At 44.1% G+C, this 11601-nt stretch overlaps 4 protein-coding genes across 4 annotated transcripts; all 4 read right to left on the minus strand.

Moving 5' to 3' along the window:
• Positions 1-314: 314 nt before the first annotated feature.
• Positions 315-4233, minus strand: LOC308088953 (protein CNPPD1-like; the record flags this gene model as incomplete). The annotated part of the gene is made up of 2 exons (XM_080433534.1): positions 315-439; positions 3378-4233. The coding sequence occupies 2 exons, from the start codon at positions 4231-4233 to the stop codon at positions 315-317; spliced, it is 981 nt and encodes a 326-aa protein (XP_080289660.1).
• Positions 4234-4931: 698 nt separating this feature from the next.
• On the minus strand, positions 4932-5360 carry LOC308088954 (protein LTO1 homolog; the record flags this gene model as incomplete). Its single annotated transcript, XM_080433535.1, has 1 exon — positions 4932-5360. The coding sequence occupies one exon, from the start codon at positions 5358-5360 to the stop codon at positions 4932-4934; it is 429 nt and encodes a 142-aa protein (XP_080289661.1).
• A 1499-nt stretch (positions 5361-6859) lies between these two features.
• On the minus strand, positions 6860-8026 carry LOC308088955 (eukaryotic translation initiation factor 2 subunit 2-like; the record flags this gene model as incomplete). Its single annotated transcript, XM_080433536.1, has 1 exon — positions 6860-8026. One exon carries the CDS (start codon positions 8024-8026, stop codon positions 6860-6862), a length of 1167 nt encoding a protein of 388 aa, XP_080289662.1.
• A 1912-nt stretch (positions 8027-9938) lies between these two features.
• On the minus strand, positions 9939-10889 carry LOC308088957 (eukaryotic translation initiation factor 2 subunit 2-like; the record flags this gene model as incomplete). The annotated part of the gene is made up of 1 exon (XM_080433538.1): positions 9939-10889. The coding sequence occupies one exon, from the start codon at positions 10887-10889 to the stop codon at positions 9939-9941; it is 951 nt and encodes a 316-aa protein (XP_080289664.1).
• Between the last annotated feature and the right edge of the window lie 712 nt (positions 10890-11601).

Here is an 11601-nt window from a genome sequence, read left to right on the forward strand (position 1 = left end):
TATCTCTGGCTGCCTTACCAGTGCAGTAGAGCACCCATGGATAGACCGGCCACCTGGGCACACAGTGAGCTGATGTTCTCTATGGTCCGCCGCAAGCCCTGTCTTGACAGTGAGGTTCTTAAAGATTCCCGTGGCCAGACCCTATGGGGGGAGCTGACATTGAAAGACAGGTAGCCTACAATTCCACCTCCCTGGGGGTCCGTAAAACTCTACAGACAAACCAGGATATGTCACCCAAACAAGCTGGGGGATGAGGGATAGTGCTTGAGGCATGGATTCATCTCAATCTGCTCAAGGACAAGAGCTTCATAGTGTCATATTTGATCCATTTTGTGTCTCCAGCTGATTCTACAGCTATCCACGGCTTCTTCTTTGGTCTCTTTGCAGTGTAACACCAGACCCATAGTCTCAATGCTGTCCTCCAGTTCCGCCTTCAGTACTGGAGCAAAGACCCAGAGCGAGCCACCAACAGTAGAACTGAGCTATGTGTACGAGCAAAGAAGCCACCTGGGGAACAGACAACAGCAGGTGGGAGTTCCTGGTAGCCAAGTGGTTTGGGCTCATACCACATGGGCCTCTAATGCCATGATGTCACTGTCCTACTGTCTCTGTGTTTCCTGTCTCTGCACAATACCCATCAAATAACGGCAGAGAAAAGCCTAAGAAATTAACTAAAATGAGAATGATGGGAGTTAGGGATTGTGTTATTGTTTAGGATTTCTTTCTTTCTTTCTTTCTTTCTTTCTTTCTTTCTTTCTTTCTTTCTTTCTTTCTTTCTTTCTGAACCAGTGTCCTGGAAGAAGATCTGTTCAGATTATTGTACCCAATAATCAGCAGAGTAAGGAGTAAGAAGTGTGTTGTTTGGGGGAAGAGACCGAGGGGGCAAGAGGAAGAAAGCTGATGATAAAATTGAGACAGAACATGCACAGAGCCTGTGGGTGAATGTTGATCCGCTTTTATATATTGCAGGAAATACATGTAGAACTAATGACTATCATGTTATCATCCATTGAAACACTTAAAGAGGTGGTGCCATGGTTTTGCACTTTTTCTGTGTCTATGAGGTTGATAGAACTTATTAAGCCCCCTGGTGGTGTTTTTATTGTGTTTTATGTCTTCTCTGACTATTTTAAGTGTCTACCTGGAGGCTGAAACCTTGAGGGTCAAACGTGCCAATAGAAAAACAGCCCTTTAGTGACATAGTAAAATTGTACCCTCCCCCTCACAACAGGTGTGGGCATGAGGAGGAGGAGGGACTAGGACAGGTGAGAACCAGGTATACTTAATGAACTGGAGGCGTGTCCACATAAAACCATAATTTTAACAATTTTTGTACACTTTTTTGAAAAGAATCTTCCTCCTAGTATAACCATACCTGATGATTATGTTTTAGGGGGGGGGGGATCACTGAAAATCACGGCACCACGTCTTTAAGTATTTAGCTTTAGATAAAACAAGTGTAAAGTGGGTGAATTTGTTTTTGTGCAAGCTCCATTGTTTTGTTGTTTTCAGAAAGAGGAAAAGAAAGAAGGGGGCAGGAAAAGCAAGGAAGGAGAAAAATCAAACAACAAAGAAAAATATGTCAAGGAGAGGCAAAAAAAAGATATTCACGGCCATGTCACTGTGACAACATAACCATAAACAAACCACAGCTCCATATATGGGCATATACTGATGAGATCAGGAATCTCCACATATGGGCATAAAAGGAACAAGGACTGACAGATACAGAGATCTCCATATATGGGCATAAAAGGGACAGGGACTGATTGATAGAGATCTCCTTATATGGGCATGCTGATGCTGATAAAAGGGATAAAGACTGACAGATACAGATATGTCCATATATGGGCATAAAAGGGACACAGGTAGACAGACAGAAACAGACATCTCCATATATGGGCACAAAAGAGACAGATGGGTACAACGGGTACTCTGACCAAGCCCCCGACACTATGACGGCAGTGCGATGTAGGTGTTCGGGCCGCGGCCCAAACCTATAGTTATATATACTTTATAGGGAAATTGGCATTCCAGGGAAATTGAAAGGGGAGCGCTTGTTTTCACCGCCCCCCAGGCAATTCTGTAGAACCAATGCTAGAACCAATGCTAGAGGGCAATGCAAGTCAGACATGAGCCCCACACCACACACGCACGCATGCACACGCGCACAAACGAGCACGCACGCGCACGCGCGCGCGCAAACACACACCCCCGCGAACAGCCTTATTCCATGCAGTTGAAGCACAAGGGGGCGAGGGGGCGGGCCGGCGGGGCTGGTGGGCTATGTTGGTGCAGTGAGTGGCAGTTGGGGCAAACCATAGAGGGGCAAACGCAGTCTCCACAACATCATTTACTATTCTGTGCCTATCGGTACATAACTCGGACGGTGCTTAGTCGACTAGCAGACCATCGGCCGGTCGGCGCGGGCACTAGTGCCTGGAGGCGCTCGGGCGCTCCTCCTCGGCCTCAAGGTCTGCTGAGTCGACGCGCCTCCGTCATGGTCCAAAACTATACTTTGTTCCGGCAAAAAAAAGTGGTCCGCGGTTGTTTGAAAAAGTAATGTCCCAAGCGGGAGTCAAACCCAGACTCGCAATTGTAGTGGATGGGGAGCCACTGAGGCCAGTATGCAAGTACATCCATGTTGTCGTCGTCGTTGTCGCATCAAAGCCCCGCCTCGCAGCCCCGCCCCGCGCCTAAAAACAAGCGCTCCCCTTTCAATTTCCCTGGAATGCCAATTTCCCTGTGACATATATACACGCATAGACCAGCATGTACTCTATGTACATGAGGTTAGACATGGTGCAAGGTGGTTCACAGGACCACAATGGAAATTTTGTGTTATCCTTTTAGCACCATTGTATAATCGTACCACTGTACTATTTGCAAACTGTTAATAAAGTATTCAATCAATCAATCAAAAGTCACTTCGGTAGGTCCATGCACATTAGCAGCAGGTATGTACATGAGATTAGACATTATAGGCTACATAAGATTAAACATTCACTTGATAGAATGTTAAATGGCGTGATCTCAAATTATTTCTGGGTTAGTCAAAATAAACCACATTGTGATTTTTATCACAATAATTTAATTCAGAAGTCCTTTTGGGATTAAACAAGCATCTGTGTCTTTTAATGTTTTATGAGGACAAGCCACTGAGCTGGATGCGGCTGTAAAATGCATTAGTTCTGTACTTTGCTTAACTTGAAGAGGGAGAAAAAAAGAACGATAAAGGAGTAGTTACACGGTACAGTGGTCATCTCATCTCAAGGCACACCTGTATTCATGGACAAAATAGCCGATACATCAAGCTTGTAGATCTGCTATTTTGAAGGATTGTGCTGATGGCTTTGGTTGCTCCTGCATGGGGTCACCAGATCGGCAGTTGTGACTCTCGTTGCCCAGGACACAACAGGGAAGGGGGTGGGTGCTGGGTGTAACACAACTGGTGGTCCGGAGGTGCATTGGGCTGACATCAACTGTAGCTGTGCCCAGTGACTGGTTGGACCTAGGAAGAAGGCTCAGCTGGTGCAGCACAACGCTGGTAGTGATGAGACCTGCCACACATATCAGATAGATCAGGCCTAGCATGCATGACACCTTGGTGAAATGCTGGCAGATGGATGTGAGGGTGTGCCGCCATGTTGGTTGCTCTAGCAGCACACAGAGGTCGGTGCATGTGAACCAGCCGCGTTTCATACCTTGCCTCTCTGCAATGCTGGTTTCTAATTGACCCAAAACGTTGAAGAAGTCACTGGGCTCTGTGTATAGGTCCCACTCAATGGCCTTGAGGAAATCCATCTCCAGGCCGTTGACTGTCTGCACGTCCAGTTTCCCAGCTGCTCCCCACTCGTCGTTGAAAACCTCCTCATCCTCTCCTTCGTCACACAGGTATTTGCTGGCAACCATCATGGAGATCAAGAAGAGGTCAGAGGAGGAGATGTGCTGCAGGTATTCAGGGTTTCTGTGTCGGAGTCTCTCTATGTACACTTGGGCTAGCATCATGGCACACGGGGAGATGTATGCCTCCCTGGCGACATGGGCCGCATACTTCTTCTGGAGCCTTCCTATCGGGCTAGGGGCAGATTTCCGGAGGAACTCCACAGCAATATTTGTAACAGGAGAAGAGAGGGTGTCTAGGGAAACATCTTGGTCCAACCCATAATAGAGTCGCTTCCTCACTCGTTCAGAAAACCTCTGATGACCGGGAAGACACTCATCGAAACCCATACTCGGCTGAACAGAGTACATGAGCTTGAGGTTAGAAAGATATGCATTACTTTGGCTGGGGCCTTTTCCCATTTGTGGCATGCGTGACATCACGTGACATCATCAGCCACCCCCTTTATGGAGTCACATTCTCCATGGCGCTCCATATTATAGTCCATAGATGATCACTCTTCCAGAGGGCAGGCATAATAACACAGCAGGGAATGGGAATATGTTTAAACTATATCAGTGTATTTGTACCCTCTGGGACAAGCCATATCCTGAAGAGCATTGTGTTTGTCTGTCTTTCTGGAGTCATACATCATAGATACGTCATATATATTTCATACATGACCATCTTGCCGACTCACCCCTATCCCTAAACATTTTTGCCATGTTTTACTATTTTGAAAAACATATTTTAAAATAGTTCAAATAGCCGATGTACAAGCTCACAATGTGTCGATGTAGATCGGCTAGTTGAACTATTTTAAAGTGTTTTTCAAATAGTAAAACATAGCCAATAAGTTTAGGCATAAGGGGTAGGGCATTGCCACCACCACTGCAACCATTTGTCCGACAGTCAGCAAAGCTGTCCTCATAGGAAGCTGCACATCAGCTTGTTTTCCTCTCGGCTCCATGGGATGCAGCTGCATTTCATGGTCATCTCTGTCTCCTCCCACCCTCACCCTGGAGGTCAGGGATGTAGTCTTCTAGCTTCAGAAAGAACTGTTGTCATAAGCTACTTTGATGGAGTCTTTGAACTCTGCGGGCACATTCAGCATGGAGCACACCTGTCTGAACTTGGCACGAACCTTCCCCACATTCTCTAGCAGGTCCTCAGCCTGGGGGTCATCATAAGGACACTTCTCCATCAACCCCATAAGAGTCTCCAGAGCCTTTACACGCTTCCTTGATTTGGTGTCCGTGTTGTTCTGAAGGAGACATTTCCAGGTGATAGCGAAGCCGTAATAGAAAGAAAGCTCTGCAGATACTCTAGCTCCATATCTGATCCCATGTTGCCGGCCCTCAAGCGTCCCTAGAGGAATCCCCTTCTCAAACCCCTCATGATATCCCTCCATGTAACATGTGTTATCTGCCATGATGATGCTGTCGAATAAATCTTCATTTCCAGACCCACCATCCATCTTCATGTAGTGATCAAACTACAGCTTAATCAACAATACTTTGGAGAAATTAGTAAATAAACCACTATAAAAAAGTCTGTCATCAATTGCTAACCTATTCAGCAACGACACTGAAATTGATGTTGCAAGCAGTTTCACTTATACGTCACTTACAGTATATGAAATTGTTGACTTCATTGCTGATGTCACCGGACCAAACCAAGACATTTCTTTTGGGGATATTTGGGTTAATATCTATCTATACTATAATGAATGGAATCTGTTTGCGTGTCTGTCTCACTCTGTCTGTCCCGGGCGTAACTCGGAAAGTGTCGATCTCAAAGTTTGAAAATACTGTAGCAAGTCGGGCGGGTATTGTAAAACCAGAGGGGTTCCCAACAGGCATTGTTCCCGACGGGCATCGGCCCATTGTACATGATATTATACATCATCTTCGTGCGGTCCTCATGCCTATGTGTGGCCCTCCTGCCTGTAAAACCCCCAACTCCTTCATTATATTATACAAACCACTCAATTTCAATTCAATTCAAAGGGCTTTATTGGCATGAGAAAACATACGTTTACATTGCCAAAGCAGAAAGCACAATACAACAATACAGCAATACAATCAAAACAAAAAATATGTACAAATTTCTATGTACCAAGATCACTGGGTGCAGGTATAGTGCCGGAATATACACAATGATTAGTCTTTAGGGTGGTTGTGTTCCGTTTGATATCCTTCTCCTATCACTCAAACTCCTTTGTATGGTTGGGCTGCAATATAGCCTATCAATAGCCAAACCCTCCACCTGTCCTGTCCAATACAAAAAGTGCAGCCATAAATCAATGGGACATAATCAAATGTTGTCGGTTCCTCATGTATATAATTAGAATTATTTTCTTTTGTTATTTATTCTATTTGACTTATTTAATAGTTTTTCTGTGGGAGGGGGGAAGGAGGAAGGGATTTGTTTATTTTTTCATAATAGTTATGTTATGTTTGTGTTTGCTCATGTTATGACACCCCAAGTCATCCTCCCTAAGAGCAAAGAGAGGGGGCAAGAGCCAGAGAGGAAGAATTCTCATTCTACTATTCTGCCACCAAAAACGTGGAATGCCCTGACACCATCCATTAAAAGATGTGAGTCACTGGTTTCTTTCAAAATTGGCCTGAAAAAAACACCTATCAGGAGACCACAAGTCTAAGTCTAAGTCTAGGTAAATGTAAATTCCCATCGAAAGGAGGTGTCATTCACTGCCTACGTTGTTCCTTTTGTTGTATTTGTTGATGACACGTATTACTGTGTTCATTTATTTTTTGTGTTATCCTTTTAGCCTTAATATCTGATTGTACCACATGCTGTTTATATTTCTGACTAATAAAGTATTCAATCAATACAAAATAAAAAAAACCTGGTCAGGTGTAGCCTCAGAAACCCTTTTTTGTTTTTGTTTAGGTGTGACGCGTTGAGCTTGTCGATCGGCACAGCAACTAAGGCCCTCAGGCCCCCTTTAGTTTAGTTGGCTTTGGCGCGGAGCTGTGCCCTCTTGCCTGTGACCGCCTGGTATCCGGTCCTGATGCTAGTGACCGAGCAGCGGGAGTGGCAGGTCTCACATTGTAGGAAGTAGAGACGCGTGTCCTTTTGGAGGGTGGTGTCGGGGGAACGGCAGGTGTGACACCTCACATATTCCTTGATGTATCTTCTCAAAATGTTTTCTATCTGGTTGGGTTGAAATCTACCTTTAATCACAAGCTGGTCATGTCCATCTATGGTACCACTTGTACCCAACTCGGCCAAGAGGAAAGCTAGGAGATGCTCTGGCTGACGATGCAATAGACTGCAGATGTCGTTGAAGTTCACAAAGGAGGTTTTCTTGGTACCCACTCGGACCACGTGAGGAGGCTTCAACACAAACCTCTTCTTCTCTCCGGCCACCATGTCTGGGTTCTTCTCCCTCATATTGCTGTAGAGTCGGTCGAGCAGCTCGTCATATGTGTAATCTCTCTCTGAACCAGCCACGGCTAGTCCTAAGGAGCTAAACACAATTCCATCATCGTTCTTCCTCCCCTCGTCATCCTCCAGAGCGTCATCATTCTCCTGCATCTCTCCCTCCTCAAAGTGGACTTTCTTCGATTTCTTCTTCTTGGCTGGAAACATAAGATCGACGGTTTCCCCCTCCATAGCCTCCGTCTGCTCATCTTCAGTGATCTTCAGCTCTTGTATTCCCTCCTCAACTTCGTGAAACACCTTTGGTTTCTTCTTTTTTTTCTTCTGATTGAAAATCTTCAGATCATCCAGAGCGTCATCATTCTCCTGCATCTCTCCCTCCTCAAAGTGGACTTTCTTCGATTTCTTCTTCTTGGCTGGAAACATAAGATCGACGGTTTCCCCCTCCATAGCCTCCGTCTGCTCATCTTCAGTGATCTTCAGCTCTTGTATTCCCTCCTCAACTTCGTGAAACACCTTTGGTTTCTTATTTTTTTTCTTCTGATTGAAAATGTTCAGATCATCCAGATCCAGCTCATTGTCTCCTCTCTCTGGTTCCACCTCCTTTGCCTCCGTCATCTCCTTGGACTCCTGTCCTTCGATCATCCCCTCTCCTTCCTCCTCATTCAGCATGAAAGGCTTCTCCATTTCCTTGTTGATCATGTTGGGATGGAAATTCATCTCGTCTCCTGGCATGTTTGCGGACTAATATTCGTATAATTAACATTTCTTATTCATCGAGTCACACTGAAGCAAAATGTCCAGTAGCGGGCTTATATAGACGGCCACATCACTATGACAACATAAACAAACCACATCACTGTGACAAAATAACCATAAACAAATCACAGGCTAGCTCCATATATGGGCACAAAATCGGCATACCATATATGGGCATATACTGATGAGATCAGGAATCTCCATATATGGGCATAAAAGGGACAAGGACTGACAGATACAGAGATCTCCTTATATGGGCATAAAAGGGACACTGGTAGACAGACAGAAACAGACATCTCCATATATGGGTACAATGGGTACTCTGACCAAGCCCCCGACACCATGACGTATTGGTCGGAACGGATTTTTTAAATAACCCACTATAAAAAAAGTTTGTCATCAATTGCTAACCTATTCAGCAACAACACTGAAATTGCTGTTACATTACAGTCATTTAGCAGACGCTTTTATCCAAAGCGGCTTACAATAAGTGCATTCAACATAGGTAGGGAACAAAACTACTAATCACCAGAAGTCTTAAGTGCATTTTCTGCAAAATCAAGCAACCAAGAGTATACCTAGCGCTAAGGTAAAAGTGCAATATATCAGCTACCTACTTTCTTAAACAGATGAGACAAAATAGCTAAATCAAATGAGCAAGAGCTAAAACAAATAAGTGTATCGACTAAACAAGATCCAATAAAACAATACAACAATAAAACAAGAGTTTGTACAACCAGTTAACAACAAGTAGGCCAGGCAAAGAGGAAGGGTAGTGTTGCAAGCAGTTTCACTTATACAGTCACTTATATAAAATTGTTGACTTCATTGCTGATGTCACTGGACCAAACCAAATGGAGGACATTTCATTTGGGGATATTTGGGTTCATATCTCAATTCTATCTCTATCTATCTATACTATAATGAATGGAATCTGCTTGCGTGTCTGTCTCACTCTGTCGGTCCCGGGCGTAACTCGGAAAGTGCCGATCTCAAACTTGCCGTGTGTGTCTCGGGCATCGGCCCATTGTACATGATATACATCATCTGCGTGTGGCCCTCCTGCCTGTAAAATCCCCAACTCCTTCATTATATTATACAAACCACTCACACTCCTTTGTATGGTTGGGCTGCAATATATCCTATCAATAGCCAAACCCTCCACCTGTCCTGTCCAATACAGAAAGTACAGCCATAAATCAATGGGACATAATCAAATGTTGTCTCTTGTATAATAATTTTCTTTTCTGTTATTTATTCTATTTTACATATTTAATTGTTTTTCTGTTTCATAATTGTTGGTATATGGACTATGTCTTTGTTTGTTCATGTTATGACACCCCCCAAGTCATCCTGCCTAAGAGCAAAGAGAGGGGGCAAGAGCCAGAGAGGAAGGGCACCCAAATTTAGAACACACAGGGGAAAATTCTCATTCTACTATTCTGCCACCAAAACGTGGAATGCCCTGACACTATCCATTAAAAGATGTGAATCACTGATTTCTTTCAAAATTGGCCTGAAAAAACACCTAGAGACCACAAGGGGAGGTAAATGTAAATTCCCATCAAAAGGAGGTGTCATTCACTGCCTACGTTTTTCCTTTTTTTGTAATTGTTGAAGTATTGTGTTAATTTCTTTCTTTTGCTATGTTGATGAATTGAATACATAGGACCACAATGGAAACAAGCCCCAGGACTTTTTTGTGCGATCCCTTTAGCTTTAATGTCTTTAATGTATGCCATGTGCTGTATACATTTATGACTAATAAAGTATTCAATCAATAAAATAAAAAACCTGGTTAGGTGTGACGCGTTGTGAGCTTGTCGATCGGCTATATTTTCGGTGCGTGACACCCGCAAGCAAATAAGGCCCTCAGGCCCCCTTTAGTTTAAATGGCTTTGGCGCGGAGCTGTGCCCTCTTGCCTGTGACCGCCTGGTATCCGGTCCTGATGCTAGTGACCGAGCAGCGGGAGTGGCAGGTCTCACATTGTAGGAAGTAGAGACGCGTGTCCTTTTGGAGGGTGGTGTCGGGGGAACGGCAGGTGTGACACCTCACATATTCCTTGATGTATCTTCTCAAAATGTTTTCTATCTGGTTGGGTTGAAATCTACCTTTAATCACAAGCTGGTCATTTCCATCTATAGAACCACTTGTACCCAACTCGGCCAAGAGGAAAGCTAGGAGATGCTCTGGCTGACGATGCAATAGACTGCAGATGTCGTTGAAGTTCACAAAGGAGGTTTTCTTGGTACCCACTCGGACCACGTGAGGAGGCTTCAACACAAACCTCTTCTTCTCTCCGGCCACCATGTCTGGGTTCTTCTCCCTCATGTTGCTGTAGAGTCGGTCGAGCAGCTCGTCATATGTGTAGTCTCTCTCTGAACCAGCCAAGTCGAGTCCTGAGGAGCTAAACACGATTCCATCATCGTTCTTCCTCCCCTCGTCATCCTCCAGAGCGTCATCATTCTCCTGCATCTCTCCCTCCTCGAAGTGTACTTTCTTCGATTTCTTCTTCTTTGCTGGAAACATGAGATCGACGGTTTCCCCCTCCATAGCCTCCGTCTGCTCATCTTCAGTGATCTTCAGCTCTTGTATTCCCTCCTCAACTTCATGAAACACCTTTGGTTTCTTCTTTTTTTTCTTCTGATTGAAAATGTTCAGATCATCCAGATCCAGCTCATTGTCTCCTCTCTCTGGTTCCACCTCCTTTGCCTCCGTCATCTCCTTGGACTCCTCTCCTTCGATCATCCCCTCTCCTTCCTCCTCATCCAGCATGAAAGGCTTCTCCATTTCCTTGTTGGTCATGTTAGGATGGAAATCTATCTCGTCTCCTGGCATGTTTGCGGACTAATATTGGTATAATTAACTGAATTTTTTTATCCATCGAGTCACACTGAAGAAAAATGTCCAGTAGCGGGTTTATATAGTTACATTGCATCTTGCGTCATCAAATATGACAATTGTGTTTTTTGCAGCTTCCAGCAACAATACTGCTGGGAAGCAAACCTGGAACTCGGCAAGTGTTACCTATAAGCTACATTATTAAGTATGTATTATGTACCATACACAGAACTGTGTATATGGTACACAATAAACATAAAATAAATGTGATATTGAGGATTACTCTTGGAAAAAACGGACTCCGTTTTTTTAAGTTTCAGGTCATCCATGTTTGTTGTGAGCAATATTTTCAACCTCTATTTGGATGGACCCGTGTTCATGGGTGGAACTGAAATATTCTACCGGATTGAATCACTCGCAGTGCATCCCAGGTCTGCATGGAGAGATCTAACATTTAGTATGTTATACAGTTAATCAAAACTGTGTCCTGGATGATTGAGTGAACCGTACACCAGTAGCCTACTCAAAATCCTTTCAAATGATGTCATGAGGATGTTTTACATGAAGACAGGGCATCAACAAGCTGGGTTTAAATAGGTGGATGTGGTTCACTGAATTTGATCAAATGTTATTCTATATACTCTTTGTTCTACCATTATTAGTCATTAACCTGAAGGTTTTGAAATTGTGACTTTGTGGATTCGGCATA

This window comes from Gymnoscopelus braueri (assembly GCF_963280865.1).
Source record: "Gymnoscopelus braueri genome assembly, chromosome: 7".
NCBI lineage: Eukaryota > Metazoa > Chordata > Actinopteri > Myctophiformes > Myctophidae > Gymnoscopelus > Gymnoscopelus braueri.